This window comes from Acanthochromis polyacanthus, chromosome 4 (genome assembly GCF_021347895.1).
Source record: "Acanthochromis polyacanthus isolate Apoly-LR-REF ecotype Palm Island chromosome 4, KAUST_Apoly_ChrSc, whole genome shotgun sequence".
Taxonomy (NCBI): domain Eukaryota; kingdom Metazoa; phylum Chordata; class Actinopteri; family Pomacentridae; genus Acanthochromis; species Acanthochromis polyacanthus.
This window is the reverse complement of record NC_067116.1, coordinates 12,974,207-12,998,505: the sequence shown is the minus strand read 5'-3', so window position 1 is coordinate 12,998,505 and position 24,299 is coordinate 12,974,207. Positions and strand designations below refer to the sequence as shown.

Sequence of the window (24,299 nt, the reverse complement as noted above, 5' to 3'; positions counted from 1 at the left end):
TCTGCCTGATGCTTTCTGCAGTCATTTGAAATTTGGAGTTCATTGTATTAAGTAACACAAACAAATGGTCTTAGAGTGCTATTCAATTAATATCTAGCCCCACATCATAGAATTTAAATTTGAAGAAATGGAAACACCTCTTCATGAGATGTGATGGAGAACTTGCAAGCATAGGTGAGATTTCTTTACAATGAGGATTTCTGAAACTTTTTGAATCAATGCATCATTTTTCCCCCTATTCAGTTAAACTGTTTTTCAGCAAAGTATTAGGAAAATGTCATTTTAAAAGTATCAATAGAAAGCATATGTCGCTGTGGATACAGTGAGAGAGACTATAAACAGCAACATGAATCTGATTTTCAAGTCTTTTCTATTTCAGAAAATGAAGTATCCAAAATTAACCATTGATGTCCCCCTGTGGTCATTGGTTAAACCCCCAAAAATGATGTCCAATTTTCAAAGTAACATATTTCAAGCCCTGGTGTTGTGATGTGTCTTATAGCATATAGAAACAACATATAGACATGGGAATTAAGATTAAAAGCCCTTATTTCCATCAAAAGTTGTCTTTAAATTTTCCTTTTTGCTGTGCACCGCTGCATGTACTGATAAGTAATTCTTAAAAACGAGAGGATACTCAATCAACTTTTGAAAGGTCCGTTACTTTAAATTTGGTTTCATTACCACCTCAGGGACATTTGCCGCAACTTTAAACGATGTCAGTAACTTTCCAGTCTCACAAATTGGATAATATAGATATGAGAATTAAGTTATTTAATTTTTCAACTGAAAAATGAAAGGAACGAAAGTACTACCATATATATATATATATATATATATATATATATATTTTTTTTTTTTTTTTATTTTTTTTTTGCAACAGCAACAGAAAAGCTGTGTTTTTGTGTTAGTGACTTCAACATCGATATTATTCAGAAGATCCACTACCAGAAACTGTATTAATTTATTCATTATGTTATTAAGAATCATTTTTTCAATCTTTGGAAAGTGTTAATGTGCTCTGTAATCACCTGTAATGTCTAAGAAAGCAATAATATTTAAAAAATGAAAAGGTCATGACATGTTTTCATGCAAGAGTCAATCCATGGTAGGATGGATGTGGCTATTTGGTGCATTAATTAATTTCAATTCAGTGAAAAATTTAAGAACTTTTTTGCAATACTTTTTCTTTTTACATTAATAAGATCCAGACTCCTGTAATTTGAGAATTTTTCGCTCTTGTTTATCTCTGCATGGTTACTCAATGATCAGCAGCCACCTGAAGGCATCTGCAAATGTAATGTCTCATAAGAACCTCAATATAACTAACTGTATTCCAGATCAAATCCAGAAAATGTGGATCAGCAAAGCACAGTGAGCTGTTTGCTAATGAATCTCTGAAACACTTCAAATGTATATTGTCTTTTAGAAACCCCAATTGCAATAATGCTGAAGGTAATTTGATCTGAAGGTCTTTCTGCTGGCACATTAAAAAGCGATATGGGGCTATTTTGCAGGACTAGAAAGGTCTCACAGTGCAAAATGCTCTGGTAACAGTATAATGATGAAACATTTCTTGAGTGTTTGTGAAAAGTGGTTGTGGTCTTCTCCAGTTTCCATCGGTGTGAATATGATATGTTGTGAGAAAAAACACCATGCTGTTTCCTGCTCTGAAACAAAGCAAAAACCGTAAAAGCGACCCTTAGAGCAATTTTGTCGCTCACAAAATGTAATATATGCTAATGTGATATTGTTCTGTGCTGCTAAAAGTGATACAAGGCAGTGTGGAATTGTCCCATACCCCGCTGTAGGATGAATCACTTAAAACATGAAGATTTTGTGGGGAAAAAAAAAGGTTGTTGTCTTTCAGCAGATGCTTGAAAATAAAACCAACAGTACAGTACAGCTCTGAGGGTCTGTGTTCTTCCTGAATATGACAGTTTGCAGCTTTTAGCTTTCGCTGTTGTCACCATATGTCATCTGCAATGCTTTATCTCTCCAGCAATGTTCTTCTGTCGTCATCAATTAGACCCAGTGTAGAGCTTAACTCATGCAGTCTTCTCCCTCTTGCAGGTTATTGTTTATTATCTCTTTATCTCTGCCTTTTGCTCCCACAACTTGTTTCTTCCTATTTTTGTGCTCTGCAGGATCTTGTATATCTCCTCACTGTTGGTTGCGTACAGTCTCTCGCTACCAGCAGACTATTTTTGTCTCAAACTTCATCTCTCAGCCTGCATCCTCTTTCGCACAGGCTGTTTTTTTTTTCTAATAGTATTTGCTCGTCTGTCTCTGCACTGGAACATATCACTGACGTTATCTACAACTTTATTTTTACTTGGAATTAAAGTTTACCTGACTTCCAGTGTGGGTCTCTGTGCTTTCTGTCCCAATGTGCTACATGTGCTACAGAAATAATGGAGACGTCTATGAGGTTTCTTTTTCTTTCCAGTTTAAAATAACACTTTCCCACTAATCTAATCACAACTTTCTCAGCCTATTTTTTCAACTCGAGAGCTACAATTTAATCTCCCGCCTTTGGATTAAAACAAACATAAAATCATGCTTATTTTTGTCACATTGCAACCCCAGAGAAACGGGCTCAGTGCCTATTTTGCATCTTAAGATACATTCAGAAATGCTGCCAGGCTCTGTTGCAGTTTTGCTTCATATTTAGATTTTTTTTTTTTAAATATATTGCTGACCTATTTTTTTTCTCTTTCAGGATATTTTATGTGTCTCATGACTCCCAAGATCTGAAGATCTTCAGCTACATTGCCAGAGATGGACAGAGCAACGTCTTTCGCTGTAACGTCTTCAAATCCAAAAAGAAGGTGGGACAGAAGAAGGCCAGTTATAAATTTTCACCCTTTAACAAGGAATAAACAGCTTAAGAGTTAGAGTCTGGTTAAAGGCCAACAGCTGCAGCATTTCTTCAGTTATCAGTTCAGAAATTTGGTTTGAACCTGTGACTGACTGGTTTTAAGTAGCATTATACAGCGTTATAACATTGTACCTGAAGTTTGCTCTGTTTCCAGTGAGATGCTCTGTTTATAGCAAATAAACTTTGTTAGGATTGTCAACAAGGACCAGCTTTGCTGCAAATTTTAGAGATTGTCTTCCAACATGAAAGTACGTTTGGAGACAATTTACCCCTAAATGAGATAAATGAAAGAGGACAGCATTCCTGCCTTCTTAACACCTTACTTCCTTTGAGAAAGGCATTTCACAGCAGCCTGCTAACATTTAGTTGCTTAGTAACTAACAGATCAGACTGTAACTGTTCCTGATGTGAGAGTTGATTTCAGTTTTTCTCTGCTGGTTAAAAAGTCAGAAAATGGTTATGTGTTTTATGATACATTTATGGGATGAAACAAATGGGCCTCAAGCAAGAATCACTTGTACAAACAAATGTATTCCTTTTTTTGGTTGTTTTTGATCTTTTTTTGGCCTTTGTTATAGTGCATTTTGGAGAGAGAGACCGGAAGCGTTCGGAGAACAGTAGGGAAATGGCATGCAGGAAATGGACAGGTCTTGAACCTATGACTGCTGTGTAGGGGACTGTAGCCCCTGTTTATGGGTCACTGGCTCAACCTGCTGAGCTGCAGGGGCACCCAGTTAATCTAACTGTTTTGAGTTTTCTAATATGTCCACTGACTCTTGTTATATGGTAATGCTTAAGGTGTATATGGTCCTAATGATCACTTGGGCTGTGGTGAACCAAGGAAAATCTTGATTGACTGAAATCTTACCTACTCTTCGATGGGGCTGGATCCGAATACCCGAATATTCGGTCGTGACGGTGGTATCAGGATATTAATTTTGAGATCCAAATACCCCACCCCCTCAACCACCACCACCACCACCACCACCACCGAACAGTATTCCTCTCGCCGACGTGTCCTCCCTTCGGCCGTTACTATAAGAACTGTTCCTAATATTTCCCTAGCCTCGCGCGGACCGACCCCACCCGCCAACCCTTACGTGAAGAACCGAGCCGAATGTTCGGGTCCGTCCTCCGTTTGCTTACGACGTCTGACGTTTCGAACCGAAGGCACCCCCCAGTCAGACGTTATGGAGTGGACCGGACCGAATATTTGAATATTTGTCATAAATAAGAGCCGAATATCCGGAGCCCAGAAACTGCTATTCGAGCCAGCCCTACTCTTCAACCAATCAATTACCCTCGGGTGGAAAAAAACATACTATCTCTAGATGAGGTAAATGTTGCACAGCACACTGTGTCTGCCGGCCTTGTTACCCTGACTGAATTGCAAATAAACATGCACAGCTAGTATTTGCAGCACAATAATCTGTTTGAAACATAATATTTTTGACTGAAATGATAACAGAATCACAACAGACCAGTGTGCATCGGCTTATATTCATATGATTTCTGAAAATAGAACTATATCAACTGGTGATCCCAGCACAAGAGCTGCAGAGGACAATAACACAGACAACCTGACTGTTGAACCTGACTTTGAGCACACACATGACCAAGCGTAGCAGAATGAAAGAATAGACTTCCAAGATGAGAATATGAAAAGGTTGTTGCATGAAAATGTGATTCGCATTGACTACACTTCTATTCATCAAGAATGGATTAAACAGACAATAAAAGGAGAACCTTCTGATTTACTAGCTTTATTTTTCATAGTTCGAACTGGTTTTCAGTTTTGCAAAGCTGAGTGATAGTTGCACTAAATCTTGTGTGAAAGATTTTGTGTTTGAGCTTTTGATTTGTTCTTTCGTATTGTTAGTGACAGAGTTTGCGTTTACACATAACCGTCTCATCAAACGTTGATGCTGTATGGCATGATGGAAAAAGTCTGACACTAAGTGTGTCATTTCCAATGTCCTCACAGTCTGGTAGTGGTGTGCTGCTGAAAACAATTCCTCCTCCTCTCTTAAATCAAGTCACTGCCTTGACAACCACCAATAAAGAAACACGCCAATAAAGAGACACACGGCTGTCGAGCAGCAGTAATTCCTTCTTGCACTGTGGGCTTGTCAGTGTTGAGGAACAACTTCCAGGGCCTTTTGGGGTGGATTTGTTGCTGCTGAAATGAGCCGCGAAGAGACAAAGTCAAAACAGGGTCCAGCAGTGTGACATAGTTAGAAAATGTGCTCCCAGTTTTCCACTTTAGCTGCCAATTCGCAGGACTTGATGGTTAAGTCCAGGGGTTAGCTGGGTGAAGCACACACTGCCTCATTATCTCTTACAGACAGACCGACATTGACACATGGGCACACACACATACACACGCACTCACACACACACACACACACGCACTCACACACACACACACACGCACTCACACATACACACACGCACTCACACACACACATACACACGCACTCACACACACACATACACACGCACTCACACACACACACACACACGCACTCACACACACACACACACACACACACACACACACACACACACACACACACACACACACACACACACACACACACACACACACACACACACACACACGCACAAATTCAGTTCAGAAGACAAAATGGAAAGTGACGCATACCAGAATTCTCTGGGGCAATGAGGGCCCTGAGGCCATTAAACTGGAAACTTGTCTGTGTGTGTGTCTGTGTGCAAGCAGACATGCAATGGTTATTAAAATATAATTGTGGTCAAGAAACTGTAGGTAGAATAACTTTTAATGGTGAACATTATTGTGTTTTAGAGCTATAATTAATCTATTAGTGTCTATGCTTGAATAATATTGATGAACATTCAGAGTTGTTAAAAATGCAATTTACTGAAGCTAAAGCCAGCATGAAAGCACCAGCTGTGGTAACAAACCATGGAGCGTTTATAAGAGAATACGTTACTAAAAGATTCCTTCAGGTGTTGTCATTTTTTGTTGTGAATGACAAATGGAGAGCATCCTGCACTCTGGAAACACATGTAATGGTACTGCAAAATTGAATCAGCAACGTAAAAATAATGTTTATTTGATTTATCTATGATGGATATTTTTGGGTTGGCACATTGGCATTTGGCTTCTTGTGACTAAACCATTTTTGTGTTTTTCTAAATAGATGGTATGAATTGGTTTGAATGTACCTGAATTCATTCATTTTGTTGTCATTCGGGGCCAGTGGAACAAGCTGGAAACTCAACACTGACATATACCACCAGAACGTGTTAGTGAAGAGTTTACCCTTCATTCATCAAACATATACAGAATACCTGCATTATTTTGCAGTTCTTGTAGTGCTGCTTTCATCTCTACTAACTCTGGAGAACATATATACAGTGCTCGTACATACAAAAATGTTGCACACACTAATATTTCATTGGACCGCCTTTAGCCCTGAGAACGACACACATTCGCCATGGCATCTTTCAGTAAGCTTCTGCAATGTCACAGCATTTATTTCTGTCCAGAGTTGGATTCATTTTCTCCCAAGATCTTGTATTGATGATAGGAGAGTTGGACCGCTGGGCAAAGTCTTCTCCAGCACATCCCAAAGATTCTCAGTGGGGCTGAGGTCTGGACTCTATGGAGGCCAATCCATGTGTGAAAATGATGTCTCATGCTCAGTGATCCACTCATTCACAATGTGAGCCCCATGAATCCTGGCATCGTCACATGCCCATGCCATCAGGAAAGAAAAACTCCATTGATGGAAAAACCTGGTCATTCAGTATATTCAGGTAGTCAACTGACCTCATTCTTTGGGAACATAACATTGCTGAACCTGACCAACCCCAGATCTTAACCCTAACCCCCACAGACTTGTAGGCACTAGAGATGATGAGTGCATCACTTCATCCATCTGTTTTCTTACCCTGATGCACCCATCACTTTTGAACAGAGTAAATTTGCACTCATCATACTACATGACCTTTTTCCATTTCTCCAGAGTCCAATCTTTATGCTACCCAGCAGACAGAAGCCTCTTTTTCTGATGAACCTAACTGATCAGTGGTTTTCTTAGAGCTACAAAGCTGTTTAGTCCCAATGCTTTGAGTTCCCTTCACATTGTGGGTGTAGAAATGCTCTTTCTTTCACTATTAGACATAGCAGCGAGGTCTATTGTTGACTTCCTGCCATCATTTAAGAGTTTGTTCCAGCCACATTTGTTCCTTGAAGATGATGGTTCTCCACTATCCTTCAGGTTTTATTGATGAGTTGAACAGTTCTTAACCTGCTTTTAGTAATTTCTTTGCTGTTTTCTTTGCTTGATGCATGCCAATCATTTGACCCTTCTAAGACAGATTAATATCCTTTGCATGACCGCAGAATATGTCTTCCAACATGGTTGTTAAAGAAATGAGAAGCTCCTCACTGCATCAGCTAGGGTTAAATAAGTTGTTGCAGCTAAAACATATTCATCACTGCAGTAATTATCTAATGGAAAGCTCTTACTTATTTGCTTAATTAAATCCAAATGGTGACTTTTTTTTTGAAAATTGAAAAATGGTCATGATAAATCTTTGTGTAGGGAAAAAAACAAAGAGACTAGAATGCTCACTGGAGATTAAGGGAACTGCGTAACTGAATAATATATTTTTTATGTATCTGTTTGTCATTATAAGTGAGAACATTCAGATTACACATAATCATTTGATCATTTTAAATACCATAACGTTGATGAGTGTAGCTTTAAATCTGACAATATAGATGCTGGAAATAACTTTAAATGAGCAAATAAACATTAAGTTCAAACAATATCATGTGGACTTTCTATGTGGCTTTAAATATTATTGTAAATCTGATGACATAGCAATATAAGTCTTTGCTTCTTTATGCTAGCACCGTTTAAACGTATTTAGGTGGAGTATGACTTCATCCTCTGAGTTCAAAACCCAGTCTGTATTGTGATAGATGGAGGTTTGTAAGTATCTCAATGTACCTACAATACTGGGTTTCCTGTGTGTATGCAGCAAACGGTCTATAAATTCAGAGTTTAGTTAACTTCCACTTATGCTTACATCAGTGTATATAAATGTAAATAGTACCAATGATATTATTTATACATCAGACTGCAGAGGACAGAGATGAGAGAACGAGGCAATAGAACTGTAAAATCACACAATAAAAGAGGGAAAGTTGTAGAAGATTGAACAAGACAAAAAGAAAATAAAACACTCTGGCATAATGCAAAAAGAATGAGGGTATACATATCAGACATGCAATGAAAATGTCATCCAAAGTGGTGTGTGGTTTTGTGTGAGTGTGTTTTGACGTGTAGAAGGTTGCAAGTGTAAGATTAAGTAGGAGATTAAACAGACTTTATTCTCCCCTTAACTACCAGCAATGAAAAAATAGCTTGGCTTTAAATCACTGTGGCATAAAAAGGCTTTAGTGGTCTATCAGTTCTAACACTTACTCAGGCTGTGTGACTCTCTCCCATTCTGACTTATGCTCTCTCATTCAGCCCCACATCTTCTCCCAATTGACAGTTTAAAGGGAGCTAATGAATGACCTGGCCTCTATTATGTGGAATTGAAGTGCGGGTGATAGAGCAAGAGGTGTTCATCAGAATACTGAATGCTGCAACAGTGTTGAGGTCACTGCATGCGTGCAATTGTGTATTCCCCTCTGAAAGATTGTATTTAAGTGCAATTTCCATGATTGAAAAAGACATTTTTTGTTTCGAAGAGAGTCAAAGGGTCAGTTCAGACAGGAAAAAAAGGAGTCAGGGCAGAGACAAGTTTCTCAGTCTAGAGGTTTGGACTTTAAATTAGCTGTAGAGCCTAACTACAGGTTAGTAACTCAGCTGCAATGAACAGTTATGTGGCAAAAAATATGGACTTTTTTTTTTTTTTTCGAAATTGTCTGGACTGTGTTTTAAAAGAGCAGAGACGAGGTGCTTTTCATTCGTATGATTTATGGCATTTTAACTTTGCTATACTACAAATGAGACATTTATGAGTTCTCTCGACTTCTAGCCATGGTTGTGCTGTTTACATTGAGGTGCTGGACTTTATATTGCAACAAAAACAAAAGAGCCCACGGTGAGTTAAAATGTAACAGGAGCAAAACCAATTTCCCGAAAAAGCTTGGAGTTCAGAGGGTTAAACTTAAATGAAGCATATGTTAATGTGGAGCTTGGAAAAGTTGTTGCTACAGATTACTTAGCTTACATTGCCTTTCATCAGCTTAGATTAGTTTTTAATTACTTTAAAGGGAATCATAACCTCTGCATAAACCGCAGTATTTCATAATACCTATATTATCCTTAGAAATAGCATATAAGACCACACTCAAAATCACATATTGTGAAAAGGCTTTAGTCGCTGGGTTCGAGACAGAGGTATGTGCATTTAAGCCAGTCAATTATGGCCCACTAAAAAAAAAAAATCCTTGCAGACTGAGATATATTAAATTCTACCTTCGTCTTCCTCTCTCAAAATTATTCCTGCTTTTGCAGTCATTGTGTTGGTTTTTCAGTCGATCATTTAGTCTGAGAGTTTTAAATTGAGACCTCCAGAAGATGAAACGTCTCCATGATGTTTTCCTTGATTTCAGCCGCAGTTTGGATTCTCAGTTTTAAACTAGTGCTAAACATAGCAAAGCCATCTCAGCAATAGACTCTAGTCTGCTGGTACCATTACACCCTCTATCCAATCAAAGACCATTTGCAGATTAAAATTTTACCCCTGTCCACTTCAAAGTAGTCTCCTATGCAGTGATGCAGCACTCCCTGTGCTGCTGTCAGATTTAGAACGTTCTCTGAATGTCCCTTAGCGCAAGCATGGAAAGAACCATCTGCATTGGGTACTCAGTCTCCTAAACTGTGTTAAAATGGAATCCTTCAGCTTGCATTTCATTTTAGAGAACAGGAAGAAACCACAGGAAGCCAAATCTGATGGAGGGCTGCCGTAGTTCAGGTCATTTGCACCTATTGTTCTCCCTCAGATAACTCTGGACATTGCAGTAGTACTTTGTCTTGACAGTCAGACTCAGTGGAGACTAATTCACAGTGCACAACCCCATGAATGTCAAGAAACCAACCGGCATACTACTAATATGCTCCTGTACCTCATTCGCTCTGTGAGACTGCGGCTCTTCTACTATGCAAACTGCCGTTTCATCCTTAGACACTAGCAATGATCCTCCACATGAAAGTTGGATCACTCCGGCTGCTGACTGATGCAAAATGTGATGTTTGCTTTCTCTTAAGCATAGCACAACAGTAAGGAAGGTGCTAGAAGAAGACACTGGTTTAGAAGGCAAAGAACTTTTGACTGCGGTGCTGGAAAGAATGAGCTGGGTGAAGAACTTTATTCATGTCACTGATTCCGTCGGATGTAATTGACTGACTGACTTGCTCTCTGCTCCAGTTTGAGGTGCATCACAAAATCACAAATGCACACCTATCAGGGCATTTGTCACGTAACACAGGTCATATCTGTACCAGAGGGGCAGGAACACATTAACGAGCCAAATGGAAAGACGCTCATGAAGATAATAAACGGTGATGTCTAACAGGTTGGTTATGGTCTTTTAAGCACGATGATGGAGCATCCCACCACTGCTGCTAAATGGACACCTTGCAGCTGGCAGCTGTGCTTTTTTATGTTGTTTTTGTTGTAATTATACTGGTACGCCACATAATTCCTTAGGGAAGTTATGCAAATGCATTAACACCTACTCGAGTAAAACATTAAGAATGCAAAAAGATGGTTAGTGGATTAAAAAACTAAAAATTTCTGTCTTGATTTGCTTATTTATCTATCTAATGATTGCGATTGGAAAATGTGCTTCTTGTCCTCAGCTGCTTGATGAGATAGAGAACTGTGGTTGATGTGTCAGGTTTTAATTGAGTTCTCTGTCCATGAAAAGACACCCTCCAACTCTACAGTGTCATTCAGTGTCAGCTAATGGCTTCAACTTGTTCTGCCATGGTCACAGATGACAAATTATGTCTTATGCCTTCAAGGATTATTGCAAAGCCCAAATAATGAATGCTCTTTCTTTTGTGAAATTGCATTTTGCTAATATACAGTTACATTGAAAAGTACGGAGTTAGCTACAGAAATATAACCTGTTCCAAGAAGTACATAATAAACTAAATAAGATGTTTGCTGGATATGTGTTTTTACATAGGCAGTGTTTAAATGTAGTCATCCTGGGTGAAGCTAAAGATTTCAGCCCTAAAGCCGCGGATCAATGCTCTCCTCTCTGACATTATGAGTGCTGATAAAAAATGACATAAGGCTATTTCCAGACATATGAATGATAAGGACTCACTTTGTTCCCGACACAGCTTGGTTAAGATAATTGGATGTAATAGCCTCTCAGCACTTTTTATTGAATATCCATAGCTCAGTGAAATGATCTTTCTGTCTTTAAGCTTTTTGTGTCTTACTCTCTCAGTCCAGTTCATTTCTACCTCCCTGTCAAAACTTGTGATTTTGCAGCACAGGCAGGGCAAAAACGCAGCCGAAAAAGTCAGTGCAAACATAGTGTCTGTGTGTGGTGTGCTTGTTTCACTGCATATCTGTGATGTGATGTATTGATCATAAGATGTCCGTGCTGAGATGTAAACACAACCAGAAGTCAATACACTGCCCTGTGTTGTTGTCAGTGTGTGCTTCTCATGAAACAAGTTTCTTTGCAGTACTCTTCCAGCTGTGTTTAATACACTCCCTCCTGTCTGTATCTCCAGTGTTTCTGTTATGTGCCGTGGCTCTGTTTACAACAACCACTCGTAAGCTGTGTAATCATGAAACTTCATGAATTAACCCTCAGTTGGTTGGTTGAATGCTAAATACCTGAAACACCCAAATGCACCATGAGTTTTTGTCTTTGACAGACCGTGTGGTATGAGCAATAAAAATAAATTCTGTCTGCTGTAGAGTTTCACTGCAGCACACACTTGTATCGGCGTCATCTATGAAGCTACACTAAAAATGAGTCTATTGTAACAGATTGGGTTGAGCATTTACACTTATGGCACTGATCCAGGTTGTTTTCTCCTGACTAGATCCTTGCGTGTGTTGTGTCTACTCTTAGATTTATGTCGCTTTGGATAAAAATGTCTGTAGAATTGTAGAACTGTAGCCTTGGTTCCAACATTCTGTTTGCAAAAAAAATTAGATAAGACAGTTTATTACTCTGCCAAGGAACGCGGCGGAGTCATGTGGCGATCGGCGTACATTTGTCTGTCTGTTTGTCTGTCTGTCTGTGCACAACATTACTCAAAAACTTTTCAGGGAAGGTCAGAAATGACACAAAGACCAGGTGATTAGATTTTGGTAGTGATGCGGTTTATAATCTGGATCCACGGATTCGTTAAAGATTTCTGTATCATGGCAAGATAGCGGCACAGCGTCATTGTAACTATGACAAGTGAACACTACGTCAGCAGCCTGTTGACGATCACATTATTGTGATCCTACTACAAATTGGCCGGTGCAGACTTATTGGGACTTATCCGTCGGAAATGACACAAGGAAAAACTGATTAAATTCTGAGGGTGTTTCGAAGTCCCGTCAATTCTCAACGCCTGCTGCATATGTAAGTCACACTATTCGGTATCTGTACATAATGTACACATGCACAACACACACCTGTGCTAAGCGCAAGGTTATTTTTTTAAAAAAAAAAGATTTTGTCTGGTGGAAATGATATGCCTCTAAGTGCTTTTCTTGTTTTTAATTGTGCATATCAGTTCTGAAACAAATTTCACCAGATTTTGTACTGTTAACACAAACTGTGTATCACTACAGTCTGTGGCATCAATTATGCAAGTTGAATGCCTGTATGTAATAATGAATTTGTCCTAATAAATAATGAGTTTGACATTTTTCTCAGTTACCCTTCTCAGTCACTGCTGGGTTGCTTAAGAAGCTGGTGAACAGCGCAAATTGTGTAATTGATGGCTACCTTAATTGAGCAATTACTAAATATGTCGCTAAAAAACATTTTACAAGACCAGATTGATCTGCGCTGTTGGAACCATAAAGTAGCCAAAGTAAACATGAAACTATAAACCAGAGAAGACACTACCATTGCTCCAATTGCAAAGCTATTCAGGCATCAATCAAAGTCAGACTTTATTAACTTTGATATACTTGAAAAAAAAATTTTCTCAAAAAAATGGAACTGGACTGGTACTTGATATTGGCAAACAAAATGCTGAATTTTACTGCTTTTTGATTCTTATTTTCAAAGAATAAGAATCAAAAAGCATTAAATACTGGAATTAAAAAGCAGAATCAGTATTGTTAAAATACAAGCAATATCCAACCCAAACAACAGTAGACCATGACATGAGTTACCTGTTTCTCCTGTGCGGCATAAAGACTTCTTATTTTGAGTCCTGAGCATGTCTGGGGACTGTGGGAGGAAACCGTGAAATAGCAGTTATACCCATAGAGTTGGAGTGTGTGGATGTGCGTGTTCATGTAATGTAACGTTCCTTGTGCATTGCCTGGAAAGCAAGCTAATGGTTCAGAAGAGTCACTGAGGCATCATGAATTAATTCCGTCACACTTGGCTTCCTTTATGTTGTCACACACAAAACCTATTGCATACATTCTCCAGACATTGAGTAGTTCTTTTTTTCAGTTTGATTTTAATCTCTTGCAGCTCCTTCACACAGACTTGCTCTGCCCAGTGTTTTTAATTCCTGTTCTCCCACTAGTTTCCTTGAGGGAACCGAAGCGTTTGATGAACATCAGGTCAGGCTGTGCCTCCATCCTTAAGAGTTTTTAGCTGGTGAGCAAGGAGTGTCTGATGGAACTCTCTAAAGGAAACTCCCTAAGTTGAATGAGGTGACGCAGTTAATGAATTAGTCCTCTTTTCCAAACTTTTTATGCCTCTTGCACCCTGAGTGATGGACACATCATTTATGGAAGGATGAGGTGAACATGTAAACACAGCAAAACAGGGAAGATGCATGAACAATCTCATCAACAGAGGCGATGGCCCTGCTTTGTCTTAGATTGTATTCTATTCTATGTTGTCCTTTCTTTTTACTTGTGCCAAGACTTCCAAGCGGACAGCAAATGCATCACTGAACCTCAATGGACAATCCGGCGAGCCCCAATCGTATAGCTGCTGAGAGAAGGATACTGTGCTGCTGGGAATCAGCTCACTAGCAGCTTGACTTATAGAGAAGATGGAAGGGCAGAGATACTGACAATGTACATTTATTCAGTCGACCTAGCAGAAACGAAAAGTGATGGGAAGAGGGATAGAGAGAGAAAGAGAGCTGTAAAGAAATTGTGACAGATGTCCAACATCAGAACTGTCAAGTATAATTTGACAGGAATTGTTGCACATCTTTGCAACAGGATATAGAGGCTCTGCTTCTGAGTGACAAATCTCTTTCTGCGCCTGTCAGCCACCAAAATTGGAGATCAACTGGAGAATTGGCTTAGGGCAAGTAATGTTTATATACTGAACAGTCTTTCTGAAAAGTGAGTTGACTGGAAGAGACTATTGTGTTGAGAATGATTGTCTGTTTTACCAATTTATACATGACACTGAAGACACAGCAGATATACTTATGTTCAAAGGGCTTAATGAGAACGGTTGCCAACACGTTTTTCTCATTAGAAACAGGACTCTGTGCATCTTCCAGCAAAATGGAGCTGTAGCAAAATGGCCTGTACTGTTTACCTAGTGAAGATTGTTCTGACTTTGAACGTCATGGTTGTAGCTTTACTGCCTTAAAATGTACTGTATTCACTTCAAACAGAAATGCAAAGAAAGAACCTATGCTCACAGTTAAGCATGCCACCCCATCACGTTTGACCAAAAGCAGAAAATTTGGAGTTTTTTACTGACTTTGATGTAGTTACTGGCCTCCAATTTTGGGTATTTCATGGACGGATGCAAAGCTTGCGTTTCTCCCAAAGATGCACAAAGCTTATGCCTACGTTTGTTACAATTAGGCCAAACTGCTATATTGCTTGACTCTCTTAAAATAAGAATTTTAACTGGGCCAAAGAACTAAGCTTAAGCTCATCACCACTGTTGTCAACCCATGCACTGGCTTCAAAGGTTGAGGATAGATTTCTAAGTTCCCAGTAGTATATTCTCAAACTAGAACTGGAGTCTTTGGTTTATATGCACCAAAGATTTGCCCCTGACCTCTGTAGTACCCTCAGATTCACAGACTCTCAGATTAAGGCTGTGGTTCAGTTGCTTGCTGCAGATATGGGCCCAAAGTGCTGCCGAAAAATTCAATTTATCCACGTTTATTCCCTCTCACCTCAACCCCAATATTTTTGAAATGTTAAAATTCACCCATTTAAAAAAAAAAAAAAAAAAATCCTGCTCCTTCTTCATAGTGTATTATGTCAATATTTTTATGTTTAATTTTTACATATTCTCATAAAATTCACTAGCTTTCTACCATTTTTTAGAGTTCAAATGGGTTCAGTTTTGTATTCACTGGCAGCCAATTAGAGATTTTGTTCCTGGCTTCAAGAATGGGGACATCATCTTCCTAACACAACAAACAGATGGCCACCAGAGTGGTGAAGAGTTTAAAGGAATTTGACTAGACAGATGTCTTTTTAGATAATTACAGAATCACATGTTGGAGTAATGACTCCAGTTGAGTTGGCCTTTTAATGAACAGACAAGAAACAGTCAGGTAGACATAAAGGCAGTAAAAGACTGAAAGTGTCCAGAGTTGTGTTTGTGTTTTATCCACTCAGTGTGTGTGTGAGTCAGTGGAGCTTTGGTGTGTTCACCGTGAACACTAACACTAGAATCAGCTCTCGTCCTTTGTATGACTGCTTTTGGAATCATCTTTAAAGAAGAACACAATAGTTTGCTACAATCTGAGGACACGCATGGAATAAGAAGACAGAAATGAGGTCCACAGAGATGGAGGAGGAGACGAGGGGGTGATTGATGGAGAAGATGAGAACAGCACAGCATTTAAAAACTAAACAGTGGATCTGAAGAAGAGAACAAGGGTGCAACATCAGTAAAGATAGACACAAAAATGTGATACCTGCAGTAAATTCACATTTTTGAACGAAGCCATTTACTCCAAAGAAGATGTAACAAATGCAGTGCCAGTTAAACCAAAAACATTTCATTTGTTGCTCTCCATAACAGACAATTCTCTGGACACTCTTTTCGTATTGACTTTGTTAGTTTGATGTCTTGTCTTTGTGTTTCTCTTCCTCAGAAAGCTGTTTTGCTGTCGTCTTTTAACAGCAGTCGGCTCCAAGGCAGTGTTCTCTTTAAGTGACAATAGTTTTTCTTATCTTTTCGTGATGCCTGGAGGGCAATCTGTCTTATGTGTTTCAGGATATTAATACTTGTTGCCAAAAAATTAGAACAAAGAGATGACAGATGCCAGGACTGAGTAAATCTGTGTGTCTTTGTAATTTTTATTATTTGTATAATGGGATGTTTTTAAAGACCTCCTTCGTACTCAGCTTCTTACATTCATGTTACTCAGTTAACTGATGACACTGTCACTGCATACCAACAACAAAGAGGTGTCTATCCTATCAAACACTAGGGTCTTTCTAAGTCCTGCTGTTTGAATATAAGGTTGCAGATTGCAGCTTTGGTGTTTTATATTGTTGTTGAAGGAGAGTTCTGGTTTGTTTCAACTGGCCATTATCAAAGCTTTTGTGACTCTAAGTGACATGCTAACCTTGCATTCTACACATCTTATGTAGAGATTTGAAGAAACGAGGAGCTGCACAAAACAATGTGTAAATGGTGTTTACATGAGTGACTAAATGTAAAAACTGAGGATTAGCCACCTGGAATAGCCATTTTGCTAACTTGGTGCAAACAGTGGGACTTGCAGGTGGCAGAGAATCTCTTTGTGTGCATGGGTGAGAGTAATCACAGCTGTTGAACTACATCTAATCAGTCTTGGATGAACATTGCGGCCTGGTGATAGCGTTTCCATGCATCCAGCTATTATCTATATACTGCTTAATCCTCATTAGGGTTGCAGGGGGGCTGGAGCCTATCCCAGCTAACTTAGGGCGAAGACAGGGGACACCCTGGACAGGTCGCCAGTCTATCACAGGGCTACATATACAGACAAACATTCACACTCACAATCGCACCTATGAGCAATTTTAGAATTATCAGTTAACCTCAGCATGTTTTTGGACTGTGGGAGGAAGCTGGAAAACCCATGCATGCACAAGGAGAACATGCAAACTCCATCCAGTAAGATCTCGGTAAGGTGGTGACACAAAAACCAGGGATCTTCTAGCTGCAAGACGAAAGTGCTGACCACCAAGCCACAGTGCAGCCTGAAATGGTGTTACACCTCACCAAAACCAAAAGAAAAGACCAAGAGTGGCATAAAGCTGAACTCTCCATACAGTCATTAAAACTACATGACATGTCTTATTTTTGTAATCTGGGACCTTGCAGACACACTATTTCAGCTGATTTTTCTACTAACTCCCTGGTGTGAAGACATGCTCAACAGAAAGCAATCTTACATGTGAGCAAACTGACTTGTTCACTCGTCTCTATTGCAATTTACAAATAGGTTATACTTTACAGTGCCTTTCCTCGTGTTAGCTGCAGTTGATTCGTTAGTCTATTACTTTCTTTAGTGACAACATAGTGTCAGTGACTGTAAGTGAGGTGACTGAACACAACAAAGCAAAGGTTTCATGAAAGAATGCTCCGTTACTGCTGGTAGTCTGCTTTTGATTACATAAGGCTCAGATGATATGGGGAACACTGGCAGTTGTAAATTCTTTCTGCTGATTGTTGCATCTACTGACTGATTACTATGGAAACAACATCAGCAGTAAATGAAGCTGAAGCAGCATGATTTCATCTAAAACATTAAATACTACTAATAAATTATGCCGTAAGAGCCCCGCCTGCAGCCAGACCTGACTACTGCATAGAAAGAGAGGGTGTATCTGGAGTTGCTCTGACCCAAAACCAAAAGTGTCCTTGGGTTGACACCAAAGCTCAGTATATCAGATGTTTCCAAAACTAGGCAAACTAATGAATCAAATTTTCTCATCTAATACTGAGCCTGAGGTCACAAAATGTAAAATATACTGTTAACACTTTGTGGGACAACATTTCAGACTGTTACAAAGTGCATCTGCAGTGTACAGTAGAAATGAGTACACCCCAGGGCAATATTGATTAAATATCAAATGATCAAAACCAACTGACAAAACTTTTTCAGTTTTGGACTTCTGGATCCTACCCACCACCACCACCACCACCACACACGCACTTTAACATGGACATCTGTGAACTCTGCCATTTTGCACTCCTCAATTTATATCTTCCATGATATATTCTTGTATCTACCTCATTGCCATATTGCTCCTGCTTTCATTCATATTTGCACTATGTATGACATATTTGCACTAGTATGTTATGAAGCTGCGTTTTGTCTTATTTCTCTCTTTTTTATTTTTATTCTTATTATTATTTGTTCTAGATTTGTACATATATTTATCCCTATTTCTTATTATGTCATTGTTGCACTGACTGCTCTACGTGCCTTTTTAATTGCCCCCTGGGGACAATAAAGTTTTCTGAATCTGAAGTACCTGTTTGCATGCGTGTGTCATGGCGCCATGTCAAAAAGAGCTGAAAAAGGCTTATTGTGAGACTTCACCATGATGGAAAAGCATACAAAAAGATGATTGACCAACTACTGTGTGCCACAGTTAATAATTAAAAAAATGCAATTCTTCGTTATTGTGAAGAGGCTTTTTGCTTAATTTTACTAAATCTGCTTTTTTACTATTGCAAAGGCCTATTGTGAGCATTATTTGGTAGTTTTGGAATATTTTTTGTTATTTAGAGGTGTAATAATCCAATTTTCGAGAATATGACTGTTCCAGATAATTATGCAAGTCAAATAAAAAATAAACAAAGTTCAGTTTTAAAAGTAAACAACACATTTATTTTATGTCAACAAGTATATAACATGATAATCTTTATTTTTAAAACAATATTCAACAATGGTATAATAAAAAATAACTATTTTAAACAATATTTAATTGAAAATGTGTTTATCACATGTTGATATAACCGCCTTTCTTCTGCAATACTTTAAGCAGTCTAGAATAAACCGAGCATGTGAGCTTTTTGATGGTTTTAGAGTCAGTGTTCTTGCTTGTGGTAAATATTGCTCTCCAAAGACTGTCCTTAGAAGAAAACTGGCGGCCATTGGAGTACAACTCCTGTTTGAGAATTGCCCAAAGATTCTCTATTGGGTTTAGATCTGGTGAAGCAGGGGGCCATGTCATCAGGCGTTTGTCCTTGAAATTCTTCTTGGCCAGCCACTCTTTTGTGTACTTGGAGGCATGACTTGGCGCATTGTCCTGCATGAAGATGATGCTCTTCTTGTAACTGGCAGGCTTTGATTTGTACCATGGTATAAAATTTTGTTCCAAAAACTTGGTGTAATTTTCCGAGTTCATTTTTGCTCCTTCTTCTAGAGAAGAAGTCATATTCTAGAAAATTGGATTATTACACCTCTAAATAAGAAAAATATTCCAAAACTACCAAATAATGCTCGCAATAGTAAAAAAGCAGATTTTGTAAAATTAAGCAAAAAGCCTCTTCACAATAATGAAAAATCCTGGCCAGGACTACCAGGGTTAACGTATAATCCTGACAGTGAAGCATGGAGGTGGGAGTGTGATGGTATGTGACTGCATGACTGGAAAAGGTGTTGGGGCGATTAGATTTATATATGAAGAGTTCATTTGCAAAAACAGGTAACTCCGTTTTCAGAAAACTCATTTTTTTATTGTTTACTTGAGATAATAATAATAAATAACACGAATAATTTATTTTTTCTCTCTTTTGTCATGTATTTTTCAACTGAGTAAAATCCACTCAACTTCAGTTTGATTGATATTATCTCAAGTAAACAATAAAAAAAGTTTTCTGAAAATTTATCAAAATGGAGTTATCTGTTTTTGCAAATGAACTCTTCATATGCACCATGAATGCCTGTGGATATACTGAAATACTGCCTGACAAGGTGGCTCTCAGTCTGTAGAAGCTTGGCAGAAAAGGAATATTCCAACATGATAACCATCCAAAGTAAGGTGCCAAAATCACGAAACAGTTTCTTTAGAGGAACTAGTGTCTCGCCAAGTGTGTTGTCTGACTTGAATCCAAGAGAAGACCTTTGGAGTATTTTAAAGAGAAAGTGTGAGCAGCACAACTCCTCCAGCAAAGAGTCTCTTAAAATCAATTTTAAATGTCAGTAATGAACAATGCTAACTTTTGTTGCACTGAGTTGTGCTTAGACCTTTATTTTTAATATAGTAAATGTTAACAATGCTCTTTTAATTTTCCATAAGAGCAAATACCCTACTGTCTAGTGTAGCATTAATGCACAACTATAAGGTGACATAATTTAGAATTATCTGAGATGTAACATTGATTGATTGAGTCAGTTCTGTTGTATCCTGTTCAGTCATTCACCTGAGAATGAGCAGCGTTTGGAGGAAAGTCCTCAGCACTTTAAAATGGAATCTATCCTCCTTCTGCACTTCTTTACTATGACAGACCAGACAAGAGAAGGCTGATAGCAGACAGAAGTCACCTAAATTGTTTTCACTTGACCAGCCTTTTCAGAGCTGTGCAGAAAGAGGAAAGAAGGAGGTAAACAGACACATCCAAATCAGTGCACCTGTGGGTAAAGGAAAAAATCCATTCAAAAATAGGAAACTCAGACCATCTATTGTTGTTGTTGTTTTTGTTTTTGAATTAGGAAATGACTGTGACCTATGAACTGCAAACTGTTCTTCTGAACCTAGTGTGTCTGATCTAGAAGGCACACATTTCTGGGGCGAATGTGAGTCCAGTCTGTATCTCACACAGGTGGAAAAAAACTCAGTACATCTGGGCTTTATTCTTTTCCAGAATAATCTCCTGGCACACAGGGACTGTAAGGTTTTACCTTTCATTTACTTTTTCATTACACAGAAAAAATGAGTGTGCTACCAGGTAAGAACCTACAAATTAAACTATCAAGAGGAAAAAGCCGTCAGATTAAATACTATTCTTGGTTCTTTATTTTACAACACTGCACAGCAATGAGTGTTTTCAACCAAATGGCCACTGATACAAATCGTATTCAGAGAATGACGACTGTATTTCTGTCTTTGTCTTTGTTTCCTCACCCACCCAGAGTCAGGCCATGCGCATCGTTCGGACAGTCGGCCAGGCTTTTGAGGTTTGCCATAAACTGAGTCTGCAGCATACACAACAAAACGCAGATGGACAGGAGGACTGCCACAGCGAAAAGAACGGCAATGACTCCATTGCAGGTACACACACACACACAAAACTACACCTGCTACACACTCAGCGTTGTTTTTGGTTGAAACTGTATATAAATTTTTCATACTACTTGTTTAACTCCAGTAACACTTCAGGATCAGGGACAACATTAGACTGAAGGCCTGCACAGTGTCCGGTGAATGCTGAGTGCTGAATTTAAATCAGTATTGTTGAAAAACTGTTGCAGCCTTGTAGAAACTCCTTAACATGAAGTCAGTTACAAATGAAAATTGTGAGAGTCTGCTCTAAAATTTGTCTAACTTGTTGTTGTACCTAAATTAAAGTTGTTTTTTTTAGGTTTTCTAAGTGTTTCACTGAACACTGATGAGGATTTCTTACATAGAAAGTTAAAACGTCTCTTTAGGAGAAAGGCCAGAAGTGTTGCATTGTGTTGCTTTACATGTAACACAATTTCCCAGCACTTTCCTTCTGTAAATCATAACAGGAGATCCAAGAGGAGTCAATACAACAGTATATACATGTATGATTTAGGATGAGAAGAACGATAAAGGGAATGCCTGTGCATTCTCTTCATCGTAGACGTGTGGGTTGATGTGGAGCAGCGAATGTGTTCATGTAGGAAGCAGAGGTTTGCTTTGTTTGTGTCTGTAAAAATACTTTAAATATTTTATATATATATAGCCATACTAAAACTCTAAAACATGATGATACAAAGCAAATAAAAAATAATGTTGTATTTTTGAAACAGTGGGTTTTACAGGGTAAAGCCCACCTCAACAATGTTGGATGGAGATATAAAAATGAGACCCAAATTGTAACATTCTGTATGTGCTCCCTTTGCACTCATGAGGACATGTTTCCATCCCGATAGCAGTCTGCTTTGGGTTGTTTTTTTTTTTTTAGATCATGGAGAAAAGAAACTAAAAGAAATGTCTAAAAATGTCATCAGTGCAATAGTAAAAGATGAATATAAAGTAAAAAAACAAGCTGAAACTAAATCTGAAGTGCAGTCAACACAATGCCCGGTGCACACAAACACCTACACATTTTACACACAGAAAATATGTTCTCAGAAAGCACAGGCAGATTGTACTGAACACGCATTTCACATACACAGACATAGACGTGCTCATTCCTGTCTGCATTGTGCACGAGCTGGCAAGCAGGAGAGGGTGATGCTGGAGTGAATGTCATGGATGAGTCAACTCAAAGAAAGAAGCCACCGCACAACAACACTGGTGGGCTGAGCTACTTTTATCTGCTGCCTCATGCCTGGATGGGATGGACTTCACTGCAGCACGGGGACACGTGGCTCTGAGTGGGGTCTGAGAGGACAGACATGGAGATTCAGCAGTTGGAAAAGTCCACAGATGGAGCTCTTTCACACTATCGTTCCAGTCATTACAATACCCACCGCTGGCCTCACCCCCACCTCCCTCGATCTGAGAGCGTCAGACCAGGATATGTTATCTCTAGAACCCCCTCCAGTCCTCCAGAGACGAGCTTGCTTTCACATGCTGATGAGCCCAGAGATCACCCATGCAATATAACTGTACATTCACACACATTGTCAAAGGACCCCACACGCATACAAAGAGAGGCCTGTACATACACACTCGCGCACTCACTGTCATGGTGTGTTAAATAACAGAAGAGCCGTCACGCACAGCCAATAAGCTTATCTGGAGAACTAATTATCGTGGCAATGAAAGGAGAAGGGATAGGAGAGTGGGAGATAGCGGATTATAGGAACGGAAAAGCTGGAAGACAGCATGAATAGTCGAGGGGAAGAGGAAGAAGAGATGCATATTAGAGGAGAAAAGAAACTTGGGAGGAAGACAAGATGAACAAGAAAAGATGAAATGCAAAAGTAGATTAGAGGAGAGGGAATGAAGGACTGGGCTGAACAGAGAGCGACAAGAAAACAGGAACGAGGAAAAGTGCAGAGCAAGTGATGTTTTGTTGTCAGAAGAATTTTGCAGCATTTCAGAACAATAGTACAAAGAGCTTCAAAATAAAATGAACAATATAATCTTATTAGCAAACACACAGCTTTGTCATGAATGTTCTCCGCCCCAGGATCCAAAAATTGTGGAAGTACTCTCATCACAATTCAGATTAACAGTTTGATTTTTTAGACGTAGCTTTTTTTTCAAAGAAAATATGCTCCCAAAAGGTAGAAATAGCTGTGGCTACAGGGATTCTGTTATCAGGATGTCCCTCTGTCCGTTCCATTCTTGCAAACGTAGTCTCTCTTGAACCTTAAACCACTGGGCTGACAGTGTCCCCACCAAGGAGAGAAAAGCAAAGGAGGACATGCATCCACAATATTGCAAAGATACAGCAGCTGCATTTTACTGCCTGTTTAGGGTGTATACTAACAGTAAAACATTAAAAAGAGGACGTGTTTCTTAGCATGCTTTTGTTTCTAGACTTTTACTAGCTGCTGTTTTTGGCATTTAATATGTTGTTCAGAGAGAGCAAGAGCCATGCATGCAACATTTCTCCATTTGCTGCAAATAACCTTCTCTACACAAAGAAACTTAATTCTTTTCTCCTGTCAGTGTAATTAGCAATGACAAATCCATACTGAGAATGCTGAGAATTGGTGAAGTTGAAAAAGGAAATGAAGACAACAGGATAAATTCATGTCGGCAGCACAGAAAGAGGAAGGACAGCGCAGAACTGATAGTCGAGAAGGAGGAGGAGAGGTAATGGAAAAAAGGTGAAGGTAGTGCTGGCAGCAGGCTGTCAAGGATAAAGTCTTTTAGGGGGAGGACAAGAAGTACTGTGACTCTGCCAGATTATTTGAGATGAAGTTTAAGTGGAGGGGGAGGACAGGACTAATAGCTAGGTGCATAGTAAGAGGAAGTAGAGTATAAATGGAAGAAGAGGCAGTTGAGAATGAAAGTGGGAGAGAGCTGGACAGTGGAAGTAAGTAAAAAAATAGTGCAGCAGGAGCAGCAATGAAGATGGAGGGGCTACAGAATAGACTATAGATAATAGAAGGAAGCAAGGAGCAAATGTGCAACTAGCTGCACCGAAATGCAAATTAAGCAGTTGGTC

The 24,299-nt window shown here is 39.0% G+C and overlaps 1 protein-coding gene across 3 annotated transcripts in view; it reads left to right on the top strand.

The window, feature by feature from the left end:
* The window catches only part of nos1apa (nitric oxide synthase 1 (neuronal) adaptor protein a), a 265,796-nt gene that overhangs the window by 141,124 nt on the left and 100,373 nt on the right, over positions 1–24,299 (top strand). For all 3 annotated transcript variants that reach the window (XM_022205453.2, XM_051947290.1, XM_051947291.1), the window contains exons 5-6: positions 2,723–2,831; positions 21,121–21,259. In XM_022205453.2, coding sequence (XP_022061145.1) covers positions 2,723–2,831; positions 21,121–21,259 — 248 coding nt within the window. The remainder of the gene's footprint in view (positions 1–2,722; positions 2,832–21,120; positions 21,260–24,299) is intronic.